Source organism: Erythrolamprus reginae, chromosome 1, assembly GCF_031021105.1.
Source record: "Erythrolamprus reginae isolate rEryReg1 chromosome 1, rEryReg1.hap1, whole genome shotgun sequence".
Taxonomy (NCBI): domain Eukaryota; kingdom Metazoa; phylum Chordata; class Lepidosauria; order Squamata; family Dipsadidae; genus Erythrolamprus; species Erythrolamprus reginae.
Window position 1 is genome coordinate 377742552 of NC_091950.1, and position 17793 is coordinate 377760344.

The window sequence follows — 17793 nt, forward strand, 5'->3', positions numbered from 1 at the left end:
GACCAGTCCAATTTCGAGGAGGACAGCGACCACGGGAACGGTTTGTCGGACGACGAATTCAGTTTTCCCGAGCAACCAGCAGTAGCCGGCCTTTTCAAACCCTCCTTGTTCAGGGTTTTGTTACACAAGGCGAAACAGGCCTTGGACGTGCCGGGATCGGCGACTCCTGTAGAACCAGGGGATGGCCTGCGCACATCAGCGACTTTATGCAAGGAACCCGCCAGGGAATCCGACAAGGTTCCAGCGTTGGAAATCTTCCTGGAAAACATCAAGCGCCCCTGGCAGCATCCAGCGGCGGCGCAAGGCCCATCAAACTTAGAGCGCAGATTTTATACGTTTGACGATAACATGGAAAATCTGTTGCAGTTTCCTCCCGTGGACAAACCTGTGGCCACGCTAGTTTCCAACGCTGTCGTCCCTTCGGAGACTGCGGATAGCCTCAAGCCTGATGAAAGGAGGGCGGAGACTCTCTTGAAGAAGACTCATCAGATGGCCGCTTGGGCCCTTCGGGCTGCATCTACGGCCTCCTTTTTCAATCGTGCATCCATCATGTGGATCCAGGAGGTTCAGGCTAGACTGGGCCCCGAGGAGACCAGATTGAGGCAGGATATGAATAAGCTTCTGGCGACGGTGGAATTTTCTACAGATGCTACGCTGCATGCAGCTAAGTTTGCCTCCAGGGCTATGGCGTCAACCATCTCGTCACGGCGTCTCCTTTGGCTGAGGAACTGGCAAGTCGATGCCAAGTCGAAGTGGACATTGTCCTCGGCCCCCTTTGAGGGCACAAAACTGTTTGGGGAGGCGCTTGACCCTGTCTTGGTGGAAGATAAGGACAAGAGGAAGGTCCTTCCGAGATCTTATCGCCGCCAGGACCGTAGGACTGGACCGTACTTTCGTCGTCAGTCCTTTCGGTGGGACCAAACTCCAACCACATCGCAGCCGGCCAGAGCCTATTCCCAAGGCAACTTCTCGACGCCTTACAGAAGTGACCGAAGTTATTTCCAGGATAGAAGTAGAGGATTTCACCAGACAAGGCGCCCCTTTAGGGGATCTCAACAAAGGAACTTCCGACGTTCAAAATGACTGCCTAGATGGCATTCCCTTGGGGGGCAAGTTACAGCACTTCAGCACGGCCTGGCACACTACATCCACCGATGCCTGGGTGTTAGCCACTATGTCTTGGGGGCTGCACATCGAGTTTCTCCACAGCCCTCCGCATCAGTTTGTAACTTGCCCTGTACCCAAGGACCCCGCAAACAAGGCTCTCTTGGAGCAGGAGATTTTGCACCTCTTGCAGATCCAAGCAATCGAACCGGTTCCGTGCAACCTGGAGGGTACGGGGTTCTATTCAAAGGTGTTCCTCGTACCCAAAACATCCGGAGGTTGCAGACTCATCCTGAACCTCAAACGTCTGAACCAATACGTTCTCTACAGGAGGTTCAAGATGAGCTCCCTTCGCTCCATTCTAGCTTCGGTTCGGGCAGGAGACCTCCTTACCTCCGTCGACTTGAAGGAGGCTTATTTGCACGTGCCCATACATCCGGTGCATCGGCAATTCCTGAGATTTTGCCTAAACAACGCTCACTATCAATACAGGGCAATGCCATTTGGCCTGTCATCGGCCGCCTTGACTACCATTATAAAGGTAGAAGATGGGGGCTCCTTGAACCACCATCCTTGGATTAAGGACTTCCTTCGCGGGGCTACTAATACACGCCCTCCACCGGTTCGACGGTTTCCCACATGGGATCTAACGCTGGTTCTTCAGGCCCTCACGGGTCCACCATTTGAGCCCTTGAGATCAGTTCCATTACGTTTCCTTTCCCTTAAGACGGTCTTTTTAGTAGCAGTGACCTCGGCCCGGCGGGTGTCCGAATTATCCGCTCTATCAGATTTGTGTAAGTTTTATCCAGACAGAGTTGTTTTACGTTTGGATCCCACGTTTATTCCAAAGGTCAACATACACTTCCACAGAGCCCAGGAATTAGTATTACCAGATTTCTGTGCTCGAGGTAATCATCCTTTACAACTTAAGTGGCACAAAGTGGACGTGCGCAGGGCGTTAAAACTATACATCAGGCGCACCTGTGCGATACGAAAGACTGAGGCCTTGTTCGTGTCTTTTGGTTCTCTTAGACTAGGTCTCAAGATATCCTCGAACACCATTAGTCAATGGGTCAGATTATGTATAGTCAAGGCGTACAAGGCGAAGTCAACCAGTCCACCTCCGGGGATTCAGGCTCATTCAACTAGGAGTGCGGCTTCGTCAGCGGCTTGGGCGACGCAGGCGCCCATTGAAGACATCTGCAGAGCCGCGGCGTGGACTACACCCACAACCTTTATTCGCCACTATAAGTTGGACACTTTCGCTTCGGCTGACGCTGCCTTTGGACGACGTGTTCTTCAGAAAGTATGTGAGGAAGCACAGCCCATGGTTCAGCAATCTCCCTCCCTGGAACTTTAACTTGGGTATATCCCATGCTGGACTCTCCTTCCAGAGGCATGGGAGAAGAACCGTTGACTTACCTGAACGGTCTTCTCGATGCCCTGGAAGGAGAGTCCAAACCCTCCCTATTGAACCATGGGGGTTTCTGGTTATGTTTATTCTTGTTGTTCAATAAATTGTTGAATTATTCCTATTTCATTTTTTAAAACTGACTCCTTGGGGCAGCAAGGGGGCGGTACCTAATTAATATGTTAATTATGTTAATTTAAAACTCAGTCCTACCAATAAGACTTGAGCTAAACCCATGCTGGACTCTCCTTCCAGGGCATCGAGAAGACCTTTCAGGTAAGTCAATGGTTCTTTTCACCTTACGGACCCGAGCCACTGCTGCTGGGATGCCTTGTCTCCGGACTTCCGTTGCCAGCCGGAGTGTGGGATTCCCCTGAGCCTCCCCTCACTGGGAAACCCCACCTCTGGACTTCTGTTGCCAGCCGAAGCGCCAGTTTTTGCGTTGCTGGGATTCCCCTGAGGCTCCCCTCGCTGGGATTCCCTTCATTTTTGCCGGCGCTGCTTTGAATCCCAGCGAGGGAGGTGGGGTTTCCCAGTGAGGGGAGGCTCAGGGAAATCCCAGCAATGCAATACTTCGGACTTCCATTGCCAGCTGAAGCGCCCGTTCTTGTGTTGCTGGGATTCTCCTGAGTCTCCTCTCACTGGGATTCAAAGCAGCACCGGCAAAAATGAAAGGAGGTGGGGTTTCCCAGCGGCGCAAGGCAAAAGAGGTGACTTTTGAGATGGGGTTGCACGCATTACTTGCTTTTACATTGATTCCTATGGGGAAAATAGCCTTTTCTTATGAACTTTTCTACTTACGAACCTGGTCATGGAACAAATTAAGTTCGTAAGAATAGGTACCACTGTACTGCCAAACCACAGTGCAGGTAAGTAGTAGCAATATCATGTACAGTTAGTCCGTTACTATTTTCTTGCTTAAGCCAGTTAACACCTTCTAAGGGCAATTTTTTTCACTTCATACCCTGCACTTTAAGTATTTTTTTTCTTCAGAATGTCTTGTGATGGTACATTTCCATCAAACCAACTTAGAGTTCCTTAAATGACTCCCTGTTGTATCGTATTACAGATGATGTGGCTCCATCTTCACTCTCCAGTGCTCTAAATGGAAGCATGTTGCCAGTGAAAGGTGAACATTAACTCTGAGATGAAAATCTTATCTTAAATTTGCTGAATTTCTGATCTCTCAAAATCAGAAGAGTGCATAATAAGATTTTGTTATGCTACCACCTGTACCTTTTGGAAAATCATAGCTAACGCCAAAGGGTTAGCTTAGGAGATTCTCCGTACTGAAGGAGCGGGTCCAGCAGTCACATGGGTTGCTCATGTCCAATCCGGTGGAACTGAGCCTAGTATTAAAAAAGCTTGCCGGATCCGCCCCTTCCCCAGAATTCGCTCAGTTCGCATATCCTGCGGTTGTATGTGATAGCTCGTTCAACATTCTAACACCTTCCCTTCGATCTTTCCTTCAAAAAAGTAGTAAGATTTATTGTCTTTATTTTATTACTTGCACTATTTGCGCCAGCCGTTTTAAAAAGGAAAAAAAGTAAAAGGCGGCTAGGCTTTTTTACTTGGGAGAAGTTGCGGTTTCGTTTTCCCCCGGCGGTTTTGCCGGTTACGATTCCTGCGGCCGCTTGTGGATTCTTCTAATCCCTTGGCCTGGAGGTCCTAGTGCAAGTATTTATCATTGGATTATTGCTTATTGATTGTATAAAAATATATTTAAGGGCTTATAAATACCTCCTGCGGAGTGGGACGCCTTTAGTCTCCTGGACTTAGTCGATCGCTTTTCCCTTAAGAAATTCTACGAAGCGATTTTTTGGCGCGAAGGCCTTCGCGCCCTTTCTTAAAATATCTAGGCCTCTCGTGTTGGCCTTCTGCCAGCCGCGTAGGCCTCAGTCCACCGCGTGGATCCGGGAGCGGGCCTTGGGGGTCCCAGGCTAAATTCTCCACCGGCCTAGCCTCCAACCAGAGTGCCTTGGTTTTACTTAATTGCAAAGTTTAGGGAGGCTGGCCCCGCTGGATTTGGGGGCACGAACTCTGGGTTTGCCCAGATTGTCCTCACGTTTCAGCAGCTTCGAGGCCTCGAAGCAGGATCCATTCCTCTTGGGAAGTCCTTGAAATCTTCTCCTTATAATTTAGTATTGGCTCAGCCTTGTCTTCTGTTAATTGTCAGACTATGGCTACTTTTCCCAAGAGAGGCACAACTAAAGGTCCCAGAGAGGCCAGGCCTACAGGCGATGAGATTACTAGTATCCCCCAGGCCTCTTCCTCCTCTTCTCCAGGGGCCCGCCCCTCGACCAAGGTCACCAGGGCCGAGAAGAGAAGGGACCTAGCCCTACAAAAGATTCATGATAAATCAGCAAAACGTTTGAAGGTGCAGGCCCAAGTAATCAGTAGTCAAGACCCACCAGAGGCCTCTAGTCTGCCTCCTTCTGGGGTCCCTGTGTTATCTCTGGATGAGCCAAACCTAGACAGACCCCAACCTAACCTATGGGGCATAGGTCCAGAGGAACCAGATATTATGGAAGATTCCCCCCAGCCAGGATCCTCCCAGGCCTTTAGGAATTCTTCTGCCATTTCTGCTGATATTTCCAGTTTACCTCCTGAGTTCCAATCTATTTTTGCTGTGTTGTCCAAAGCCATTGATGCCAAACTCTCCTCCATCAATGAGCTTCCTTTACCTCTTCCTCCTTCTCGTTCCTCCCGCCCCTTGGGTTCTTCCCCAGCGGTCAGAGCTCCTATTCAGGATGACTCAGAGTCCTCCCAAGATGAATATGAGGATGTAGAGGAGGATGAAGACCCTTTCCAGGGCTTATCAGAGGATGAGGAATCCCAAATAAAGGTCCCTCCTCCTATTACTATTTTCCCTTCTCAACTATTCAAATCTCTCCTCCTCAAAGCTAGAATTTCTACGGGATTAGCGGCCCAGGAGAAACAAGCCTCCACTTCCACTGATCCCCCGGAGGAGAATTTACCTTACTTCACAGAGGAACAGGAGGATAACGAGGTAATCCCTATGCCTAAATTATTTAAAGATGCCTTACTTAAACAGTGGGATTTTCCAGCCTCTGGCCTTAATCCCTCTACCAAGGACAGAAAGTTGTATAAACTCTCCTCTTCCTATGAAGAGCTTCTATCTTTTCCCAAACCAGATGAACCTGTCAAAATTCTTCACTCGGCAGCGGCTGTGCCAGGCGAGGCGGAGGAAGTTCTCCGTCCAGAGGACAAGCGCATCGAGCAAATGCTCAAAAGAGGATTCTCCGCTGATTCCTGGGCCATTAAAAGTTCTGCAGCAGCCTCCTTCTTCTCCAGAGCCATGCTGCTGTGGCTTCGCCAACTTCAACAGCACATTCCTCCAGATGACTTGAGAGGTCAACAAGACTTCAACAAGGTCTTTGCAGCTGCCCAGTACGTGGCTGATGCCACCTTACAATCTACTAGATTTTCTGCTAAGTCTATTGCAGCCTCTACAACGGCAAGAAGACTCCTATGGATTCGCCCTTGGCAAGCGGGAGTTCGCCAAAAGTGGCAGTTATCCCAGGGCCCCTTAAAGCGCGACCTTCTCTTCGGTGATCTTCTGGATCCTCTCCTCACGGAGACCACAGACAAGAAGAAGGTTTTGGGTCCAACCACAAAAAAGGTTACTAAAACGCAGTCCTTTCGTCGCCCAGGGCGCCAGCAAGATCAAGCGGCTTCCTATCAGAGATCTCCAGGTCAGTATTCCCCCCGCTTTCGTTCCCAAGGTAGGAACTCCAGGGGTAGGGGTTTTCGTTTCCAAAGGGGAGCTGCCTCTAACAGGGCTTCAAAAAAACCTAGATGGTAACCTTTCCTCCATTCCCATAGGGGGTCGCCTAGCTCATTTCGCTGCAAATTGGCGTCTCACCTCCAAGGACCCTTGGGTCATTGACACTGTTCAAACAGGCCTTCTTTTAGAATTTATTTCTCCTCCCCCTAAACGTTTTATTTCCTGCCCTTCGCCCAGGTCATCCTCAGATTGTAACCGTATGGAGGAGGCCATTTCTCATCTATTGTCCATTAGAGCCATTCAGCCGGTCCCTTCCGGTCAGAAGGGCCTAGGTTTTTACTCCATCCTATTTATGGTTCCAAAGTCCTCCGGAGGTTGGAGAGCTATTTTGGATTTAAAGAAACTAAACCTATTCATCAAATATAGGAAGTTTAAAATGCACTCCTTGTCTTCTATTTTGGCCGCCATTCACTCGGGAGATTTCATGGTCTCCTTAGACCTCACTGAGGCCTACCTTCACATTCCTATAGCCAAATGCCACAGAAAATTTTTACGTTTTTCCTTTCAAGGCAGGCATTTCCAGTATAGGGCGATGCCATTTGGCCTTTCCTCGGCCCCTCGGGTCTTCACAAAGCTCTTGGGGTCCCTGGCGGCCTATATCCGGGCGTCTCCCATCCACATTTTATGTTATCTTGATGATATTTTAATTCATGGGAACTCCCTAGAGAGAGTGAAATCAGACCTTTCTGTCACCATGTCAGTCCTTCAGGACCATGGGTTTTCCATCAACTTTGAAAAAAGTCACCTCCAACCTTCCACTTCCATTCCTCACCTGGGAGCCATTATTGATTCAAAATCTTCCCAGGTTTTTCTCTCTCCCGAGAGAAAACTCAGTATTGTGGAGTTAATTTCTAACATTTTATCTAATCCTTCAGTATCCATAGTTACTCTATCTTCCCTTTTGGGGAAGATGGTGTCATGCATAGGCATCATTCCCTGGGCTCGCCTTCATGCTAGGGAACTCCAGTGGCTTCTGTTGCCTTTTCAGAGATCGGGGCACAGCAACTCAAATCGACGCATCGTCATTCCACTGAGTGTTCGCAGATCCTTCAAGTGGTGGAAGTCTCCGGCCATGGACAGAGGATCCCCGTTCAGGTGCCCGGATCAATTTGTCATCACCACAGATGCCAGTCTATCGGGATGGGGCGCCCACGCCCAGGGGATGATAGCCCAGGGCACGTGGTCCCCGGAGGAAGCTTCCAGGCCAATAAATTGGCTAGAGTTAAGAGCCGTCTCCCTGGCTCTGAAGCATTTCTCTTCTCGCATCCCCAACCGGCACATTCTCATTCTCACCGACAACATTGCCACAAAAAGCCATATCTGCAGGCAAGGGGGCACGAGATCCAAGGCTCTCATGAGGGAGGCCCTCAAGCTGGGCCTTTGGGCGGAAAAACATCTCCAGTCGCTCCTAGCCGATCACATCTCGGGGAGCCTCAACATCCAGGCGGATTGGCTATCCCGAGCAACGATAGACCCAGGAGAGTGGAACCTCCATCAAGACCTGTTCCATCAAATCACCCTCAGATTCGGCCTACCAGTCCTGGATCTCTTCGCGACCAATGCAAACGCACAACTCCCTCGCTTCTATTCCAGATTTCCATCCCCGGGAGCGGAAGCGATCAATGCCCTCCGGAGTCCATGGCCTCCAGGCCTACTCTATGCATTTCCTCCAATTCCAATCCTCCCGGACGTGATTCACAAGGTCCTCACCGAGAGGGCCCGAGTAATCTTAATCGCCCCTCATTGGCCCCGCCGGCCCTGGTTCGCAGATCTCCAACAGCTGTCCGTCCAGGACCCTTGGCGACTCCCCGTTTCGGGGGATATGCTGCGGCAGGGGGCCTCTTTCCATCCAGACCCGGAGTGGTTCCACCTCACCGCCTGGCTGTTATCAGGAGAGATTTAGAACTGCGTGGGCATGACCCCGATTCAGTGGAGGTCATTCTAAAGGCCAGAAGGGGCTCGACCAATCGAATCTACGACCACACGTGGTCCAAGTTTCACCAGTGGTGTCTTCAGGAAGGTCTCTCCCCTCTGTGCATCCCCATACACAGAATTATTTCCTTCCTTATGCAAGGTTTCCATAAAGGTCTCTCCACCAGCACCCTCCGGCGTCATCTGGCAGCCATTTCATCTGTCCTAGGGGGCCCCCGCAGACAGCCTCTCCGATCCTTCCCTGAAGTTCAGGAATTCCTCAAGGGCATAGCCAACCTCAGGCCTTCCAAGGTCCACAGGTATCCATCCTGGGACTTGCCACGGGTTCTCCACTCCCTCACGCAGGCACCATACGAACCCCTAAAATCGGCGTCCCTCAGGTACCTATCCTGTAAGGTAGCCTTCCTGGTGGCTATTACCTCTGCCCGACGCATTTCGGAGCTGGCTGCCCTCTCAATCAGGCAGGACCTTTGTCAATTCCATCAGGACAAGGTAGTCTTGCGACTGGACCCCACCTTCTTACCCAAGGTCAGTTCCATGTTCCACAGATCTCAGGATATTGTCCTACCTTCCTTCTGCCTCCAACGAGACCATCCCTTGGCAATTAGATGGCACACCCTGGATCTCACCAGAGCGCTGAGAATATATATCCAACGCACAGGACCCTTTCGGAGGTCAGAAGCACTGTTTGTAGCCTATCATCCCAGAGTCATGGGGGCCAAAGTGTCTTCAACAGTAATAGGCCGTTGGATCAGAGGGACTATATCTAAGGCCTATGAGTCGGCCTCCCTCTCAGTTCCAAGGAACATCACTGCGCATTCCACCAGGAGCGCAGCCACCTCGGCCGCTTGGGCGACTCAAGCCCCGTTGGAGGAGGTCTGCAAAGCAGCCACTTGGGCCTCGCCAAATTCCTTCATCAGGCACTACAAAATTGATTCCTACGCTTCAGCGGACGCTGCCTTCGGCAGAAGGGTACTCCAATCCGTTATCTCACACGATAGCAAGCTAATCCCACCCTAGGGACCATCTATTGGGTATGTCCCATGTGACTGCTGGACCCGCTCCTTCAGTACGGAGAATAGGCGTTGATTGCTTACCTGAACGCCTCTTCTCGTACGGTGAGCGGGTACAGCAGTCACTTCCCGCCCTTGTATGTGTCTTCTTTACCTTCTATCTCTTTCTTCCTCTAACAATGAGAGTTGAACACTACAGAGCTTCACAACTGAGCCTAGTCTATGGATTCGCGAATTCTGGGGAAGGGGCGGATCCGGCAAGCTTTTTTAATACTAGGCTCAGTTCCACCGGATTGGACATGAGCAACCCATGTGACTGCTGTACCCGCTCACCGTACGAGAAGAGGCGTTCAGGTAAGCAATCAACGCCTATTCTACCAGTTTTAATATTATTAGATTAATAGCTTGTAATTGTAAGATGTATTAACAGATGGAAAGATAGGGGGAATTTCTTTTTATCTGCAGCTATAAAAGGTTATCTAAACTAGAACCCTAAATACATTATGGACTATAATACATAAACTGTATACAGGTAGGCGTCAAGTAATACTGATAACGAATCCCATGAAATGGTCGTTATTTGAATTTGCACAAAGAGTGATATTTCCATTAAAAAAAAGAGAGAATAGGTCCCAACTCAAAGAAAATAGGCAATGAAAAATTTTAAACATAATTTTTATATGTTTACGAATGGAATATAACAGTAAAAAATTAAACAAATATTTACATCTTAAATATATTTTGACAGTCACAGAGTAATTATAGAAAACAAAAACAAAACCCTCTTAATGTAATTTAATCCTACACTGACAAAAACATCTTTAACATATCATGCAGGAAGTCAGCAACATTGTTAGTAACACTACCTTTCAGTCATTTTTGCGTGGTTTTAGCATTTTTATTGCTTTCTAATGGATTGTAGATCTCATAAATATTTTTAAAAACCCACATCAAGCAACAAAGGATATGCTGGAAGATAAATCCATATCTCCAGTATTCTGCTATAGTTCTTCAAAACGAGCCTCATCTTTTCTGAGCTTTCTCCAACAGAATCTTCCTTTTCTTCATTTTGCTAAAACTATGATTAGCATCTAAAACAGTGGTCCCCAGCCTTTCTGTCCCTGCGGATTGGGGCCTGTCAAATGGAGCTTTGTGCGCTCGCCCACTGCTTGCACGGCCCAATTCCCATGGACCAAGGTTGCAGACTGCTGCTATGACAGGTCTGGCATAACTTGCTGTGGCCAATTTGCCATGTCCAACTTGTCGTGGGACAATTTGCCATGGGACAATTCAAACAATTGTTTCATTCAGTTACTTTTATTATTGGTGACCACGTTTTCGTCGAAATAATTACTGTAACACTTGTATTTCTGAATTGACTTCATTTTATTATTATTGGCCAAAGTTCTGTGAAAATCAATTTAGTTTTTTTATTTGTTAAATTGTCTGATGGCAAGTGGTCTCAAAGCAAGTTGGCCATGTCACGTTGTGCCATTCTGGCTTCTAAAAACCTCAACGACAATAGCAGATGTGCTAGCCTCAGTTGTGGGTCTGCTTGCCTTGCATTAAGTGGATTTTCGTTGGCATTATACAGTAGGTTCCCCCCTCCCCCCAATGTTTTTGGAAACATTGCTGACTAAATAAAAGTGTTGATTTTGCACTAGATTATGGATGTTTTAATGTTTTAATAATTCCGATCTACCTTACAGGTTCATACTAGTTGTTGAAATAATTAGCTTCTCTGCTTTGAATGTTCAAGCTGTTAGGATAGTAAATGTTATAATCACCAGACTAACCATATTTTGCCATTTGGAACTTTTGCTTTGAAGTTGCTTGCTTTTCTTTTTGTAGCAATAGTATCCTCTGAGCACTAAGAAATAGAAATTTTTGTAGAGATATTTCATTTGCTGTCTTTTCTAGAATGGCCAAGTGAAGAATCAATATTGGTCATATTATTGCTTTGTTAGTAAGATTGGTTCATATAAAGTTAATAAATAAATAATACATATATTTACGTGGCTGTTTCCAGAAAGCAGAGACGAAGCAGCCCACATTTGTGAAGATGTGGAGTATTTTTGCTATGAAATGCATTTTTTGAAAACCAAGAATCCTGATTCTCTCTTATGGATTCAGAAACTAAATACAGTAAACCACTATTTCACCATTAATAAAGTCTACAAGTAATCTTCATTTAGTGAACACAATTGGGATTGGCAACTCAAGACATTAAATAGAATAGAATAGAATAGAATTTTTATTGGCCAAGTGTGATTGAACACACAAGGAATTTGTCTTGGTGCATATGCTCTCAGCATACATAAAATATACATTTGTCAAGAATCATGTGGTACAACACTTAATGATTGTCATAGGGGTCAAATAAGCAATGAAGAAGCAATATTAATAAAAATCTTAGGATATAAGCAACAAGTTACAGTCATACAGTCAACATGGGAGGAAATGGGTGAAAGGAATGATGAGAAAAACTAGTAGAATAGAAGTGCAGATTTAGTAGAAAGTCTGACAGTGTTGAGGGAATTCTTTGTTTAGTAGAGAGATGGCGTTCGGAAAAAAACTGTTCTTGTGTCTAGTTGTCTTGGTGTGCAGTGCTCTGTAGCGACGTTTTGAGGGTAGGAGTTGAAACAATTTGTGTCCAGGATATGAGGGGTCAGTAAATATTTTCCCCGCCCTCTTTTTGACTCGTGCAGTATACAGGTCCTCAATGGAAGGCAGGTTGGCAGCAATTGTTTTTTCTGCAGTTCTGATTATCCTCTGAAGTCTGTCGATCCTGTTGGGTTGCAGCACCAAACCAGACAGTTATAGAGCTGTAGATGACAGACTCAATGATTCCTCTGTAGAACTGTATCAGCAGCTCCTTGGGCAGTTTGAGCTTCCTGAGCTGGCGCAGAAAGAACATTCTTTGTTGTGCTTTTTTGATGATGTTTTTGATGTTAGGTGACCATTTTAGGTCTTGAGATATGATAGAACCTAGAAATTTGATGGTCTCTACTGTTGATACTGTGTTGTCTAGTATTGTGAGAGGTGGAAGGGTTAAAGTCTACCAGCATTTCTACAGTTTTGAGTGTGTTCAGTTCTAGATTGTTCTGGTCACACCACAAGGATAGTTGTTCAACTTCCCGTCTGTATGCAGATTCATCATTGTCTCGAATGAGTCCGATCACTGTTGTATCATCTGCAAACTTCAGTAGTTTAACAGATGGATCGTTTGAGATGCAGTCATTAGTGTATAGAGAGAAGAGAAGTGGTGAGAGTACACAGCCTTGGGGGGCACCTGTGCTAATTGTACATGTATCTGATGTGATTTTTCCTAGCTTCACCTGCTGCTTCCTGTCTGTTAGGAAGCTTGTGATCCACTGTTAGGAAACTTGTGATCCACAAAGTGATCACGAAGTAAAACTGACATGGGGTAGTCATGATCTTATTTCAACTTGAAGGGGGGTATTGGTTTTTTTGCTATTTACACTATGGTTTTATTGTTTGCAAGTCACTAGAGTTGCTGTGAGCAAGTAGGCAGCTATATAAATTTTCTAAATAAATGAATAAACTTTCATTTGCCTTACAGACCTATAAAAGTTGTAAATGCAGGGTTTGTCATACAAAGAGCAAACTAAATATAGGTCCACTAACAACCTACTTTTTAATGCTCAGGGTTTTATTTTTATATCTCTAGGCCTACAAGATTAAATGGGTCCAGTAACAGGAATGACTCCGGATAAGAAAGCTGAAACTCCAGGAGTAGAGAAAGCTGCAGGTCTAAGGCATATCCAAAGAATGGGAAGCTTGCCGGAGGCAGGCGACGCTGCTCGACCGAAAGCCACAACTGTGGATAGTGAAGTTGCGGACGATGAGCTCACCAACTTGAACTGGCTGCATGAAAACAGTAATCTCCTAACGAACTTCAGCCTGGGAAGTGAAGGTCTTCCAGTTGTTAGTCCTCTGTATGATATCGAGGGGGATAATGTGCCAACGTATCCATCCTCCTGCTATTCTAATCCGAAGAAGAAATCTGCCACATCTAAGCCTCCATATTCTTTCAGCCTTCTTATATACATGGCAATTGAACATTCTCCTAATAAGAGCCTGCCTGTAAAAGAAATTTACAGCTGGATTCTGGAACGCTTCCCATACTTTGCTACGGCTCCCACAGGCTGGAAGAACTCGGTCCGGCATAATCTTTCTCTGAATAAGTGTTTCCGGAAGGTGGAGAGAAGCCATGGCAAGGTGAGATTAGAGTTGTTTACATGTGTAGTTTTAAAAAATATATATATATATTTATTAATTTTTTCCTTTTAAAAAAAAAAAGAGTACATAATAATATTTACAGATGAATCTACATCATATATACTTTCCTATCGACATTGTCTTCTAATTACTCTTAGATTTCTTGATGTTTTATTCCAATGCTTCTTTTAAGTTCCTTTTTTTTGTCCATTGGTACCATTTTGTCCAGGTTTCATAATAGTCCGATTCTTTTCGATTATTAAGTTCCATTGTCAATCTGTCCATCTCTGCACAGTCGTATATTTTCTTGATAATCTCATTGTCTTCAGGTATTTGCGGATTTTTCCAGTTCTGTGCAAATACAATCCTTGCAGCTGTTGTAATATGCAAGCTTAAATATTTTACATTTTTAGAATAGTTACCTCTCATAATACCCAATAAAAAAAATTCTGGCGTATATTCTATTTTTGTATTTGTTATTTCACACAACCAATTATTTATTTTTTTCCAGTATTTTCTTGTCTCTGGACATAACCACCATAGGTGAAAGAAGGTGCCTTGAGTGTTTTTACATTTCCAACACATTGGGCTGTAATTTTTGTGCATTTTAGCTAGTCTTTTGGGTGGAAGGTGCCAACGGTATAGCATTTTATATTGGTTTTCTTTATATATTGTGGATTTTGTTAATTTAATATTTCTCTTCCAAATCTGTTCCCATTCCTCTCTATATATATTATGGCCTACATTGTGTAGTTTTTAATTACTTGTAAGCCCTATTTCCTTATTGTGGAACTCTTGACTCAGATGTTTAGTAGAACATAAATAAATATGGAATGTTTGGGATCTTTGTTACCTTATACCAGTGTTTCCCAATCTTGGCAACTTGAAGATATTTGGACTTCAACTCCCAGAATTCCCCAGCCAGCGAATGCTGGCTGGGGAATTCTGGGAGTTGAAGTCCAAATATGTTCAAGTTGCCAAGGTTGGGAAGCACTGCCTTATACTAGCTTTACTAAACCAGGGGCCTTCCAGATATGTTGGGACTTCAAATTATGTTGATTCGACAGCCTATAGTGTCTGTGCCTCAGAGAGACCTAATTGAGGAAGCTTTGCTCCTAGGAAATACAAGGTTGTTACATTCTGTTTTGACAGGCTGACATCTTTTAATCATCACATACAACCCATGTGGTTCAGAAGTTAGTATGTTGGTCAGTTCTAAGGTGTAAAAGCTCAGTGGGTCAGTATTTATTTACTGATGGTTTTCATACTACCCTAATTTTTAAAAATTACTTTTTAGTAATTTCTGTCTCTCTGTTCAGTCTACAACAGGGATGGGCAATTAATTTTCCATGGGTCCGCATGAGAAATTGGGATGGTTCTAGAAGGCCGGGTAATATAATTAACTCAGTTCTACCCAATACTGTATATTATTGGGTAGAGCTGAGTTAATTATATTATAATTATAAATTAATTGCCCACCCCTTCCTTCCTTTCTTCCTTCCTCCCTCCCTTCATTTCTCCTTCCTTCCTCCCTCCATTTCTCCTTCTTTCCTCCCTCCATTTCTCCTTTTTTCCTTCCTTGTTTCCTTCATTTCTCCTTCCTTCCTTCCTCCTTCCTTCCTTCCTTCCAACCTCCGCGGGCCGGTCACAGACAGCGGGAGGGCGGCATCCGGCCCCCGGGCCACACTTTGCCCAGGTCTGGTCTACAACCTAACGTAATTGTTGGGGGAGGGGAATGGAAGGATTGAATGCTATGTATTTTCCTGGTAGAATTCAAACAATAAATATTTGTACCCATAAAAGTGGTAATAACAAATACCATTTGCATGAATTGAACAGCTGGAAATGAGCTCATGCCTTCCAGTTCCATCCTCAGTTTCGCTATCAGTTCCTGTCCCACTTCTATACCTAGGAAGCTGCCTTTTCCCCAGGCAGCCATTGTTCTACCCAACTCAGCACTGTTAATGCTAAATGTTAGAAGTTCTCCAGGATTTGTGGTACAGGTTTTTCCTGTAAAACCTGAAACTGGTATGGCAGGGAATACTGGTTCTCAGGCTAGACAGAACTGTTGTATAAGCATTGATAGGAACCTCCAAGCCTCAGAATGGCCAGATTTCCACTGATTGAAAAATTCTAAAAGTCTTAAAATTTAAATCCTAAATCACTGATGGCGAACCTATGGCACCGGTGTGAGAGGTGGCACGCGAAGCCATATCTGCTGGCACACGAGCCGTTGCCCTAGCTAAGCTCCAACGTGTATGTGTGTGTCAGCCAGCTGATTTTTGGCTCGCATAGAGGCTCTGGGAGGGCATTTTTGGCTTCCAAAGATCTTCGGGGGGATGGGGGAGGGTGTTTTTACCTTCCCCCACCTCCACAGAGGGCAAAACACAAGCCTATTGGGCCCACCAGAAATTGGGAAGCAGGCAGTTTCCAGCCTCCAGTGGTCCTCCAAGGGATGGGGGAAGCTGTTTTCGCCCTCCCCATGCATTGAATTATGGGTGTGGGCACTCACACATGTGTGATAATGTGTGCATGCGGTCTTTCGGCACCCAAGGGAAAAAAGGTTCGCCATCATATATTTAGATAGATATACTTGATATCTGCCATTAGCAAATCGTGTGTATACACACACACACACACACAATATATATATCGTGTGTATACACACACACACACAATATATATATATATACACACACACACAAAAACATATATATATATATATATATATATATATATATATATATATATATATATATGACGGTCTTGGTATATTCGGGTTTCTTCCTGTGTAGGATTTGGAAATTTCTGGCGACGTTTCAACGAGGTCTCACTCGTCATCTTCAGGCTGGTGTTTCTGTCCTTGTTCTAAGGCGAACACCTTAGAACAGAAACACCAGCCTGAAGATGACGAGTGAGACCTCGTCGAAACGTCACCAGAAATTTCCAAATCCTACACGGGAAGAAACCCAAATATACCAAGACCGTCATACCTGTACCCATGAAAATCTACGAAAATATACCAAGACCGTATATATATATATGTCACATGTTTTTTTGCTGAATTTTAAAATTTATATATATATATATATATATATATATATATATATATATATATATATATATAATTTGTTTTCGTAGATTTTCACAGGTACAGGTATGACGGTCATGGTATATTCGGGTTTCTTCCTGTGTAGGATTTAGAAATTTCTGGCGACGTTTCGACTAGGTCCCACTCATCATCTTCAGGCTGGTGCTTCTGTCCTTGTTCTAGGGCGAACACAGCGAGACCTGAACTGCCTTCCTTCTATAAATACTGGTGGCTGGGTGTGGTTTGATGGCTCAGCAATTGCCTGCTGTGTACTGGGACAGAAGCACCAGCCTCAAGATGATGAGTGGGACCTCGTCGAAACGTCACCAGAAATTTCTAAACCCTACACGGGAAGAAACCCGAATATACCAAGACCGTCATATATATATATGTGTAGAACTTAAAAAGTTGGCTGCTAGTATCTTGAATTGGATCCAGAAGCAAATTGGTAACCAATGACATCATAGATGTTAACATTGTTGGTTACCAATCTGCTTCTGGATTCAATTCAGGATACTGGCGGCTAACTTTTAAGTTCTACATGGTTTAGTTCCTGCTATCTATAAAATTATCTTTCCTGTCCTTACTTGACTGAACCCCATACAGTAATATATATATATCTCACAAATATTCAGTGTGCTGTGATAAATGCTTTTGACTATGAAAGATTTAGAATAGAAAGACAGAGGCCTAATTGGACAGGTTGTTGCATTTATTTATTTATGATGGACATATGTTTTGTATAGTTCAGATTAAAAGGAATAATTTTAAATATACACCATTTTGGATTAATTGTTTTCCTTCTGATGTTAATATCATGAAGGCCTATTGAAAGGTTGTGAAGGCTACAAACAACATAAAATCTAGTATGTTACCTATAATTTATAAAGTCATATGCCTTTGTATTTATTTATTTATTTATTTATTATTTATTTATTCGGTTTTTATGCCGCCCTTCTCCTTAGACTCAGGGCGGCTTACAACATGTTAGCAATAGCACTTTTTAACAGAGCCAGCATATTGCCCCCACAATCTGGGTCCTCATTTTACCCACCTCGGAAGGATGGAAGGCTCAGTCAACCTTGAGCCGGTGATGAGATTTGAACCGCTGACCTACAGATCTACTGTCAGCTTCAGTGGCCCTAGGTAATGTTTTGATCAGCATTGCAGGTTCAAATCCAGCCTTAGCAAA

General features: G+C 44.9%; 1 protein-coding gene across 3 annotated transcripts in view; it reads left to right on the top strand.

Annotated features, from left to right (window-relative positions):
• The window catches only part of FOXN2 (forkhead box N2), a 62428-nt gene that overhangs the window by 16901 nt on the left and 27734 nt on the right, over positions 1-17793 (top strand). For all 3 annotated transcript variants that reach the window (XM_070734688.1, XM_070734687.1, XM_070734689.1), the window contains exon 2: positions 12960-13510. In XM_070734688.1, coding sequence (XP_070590789.1) covers positions 12974-13510 — 537 coding nt within the window. In that variant the 5' untranslated portion in view covers positions 12960-12973. The remainder of the gene's footprint in view (positions 1-12959; positions 13511-17793) is intronic.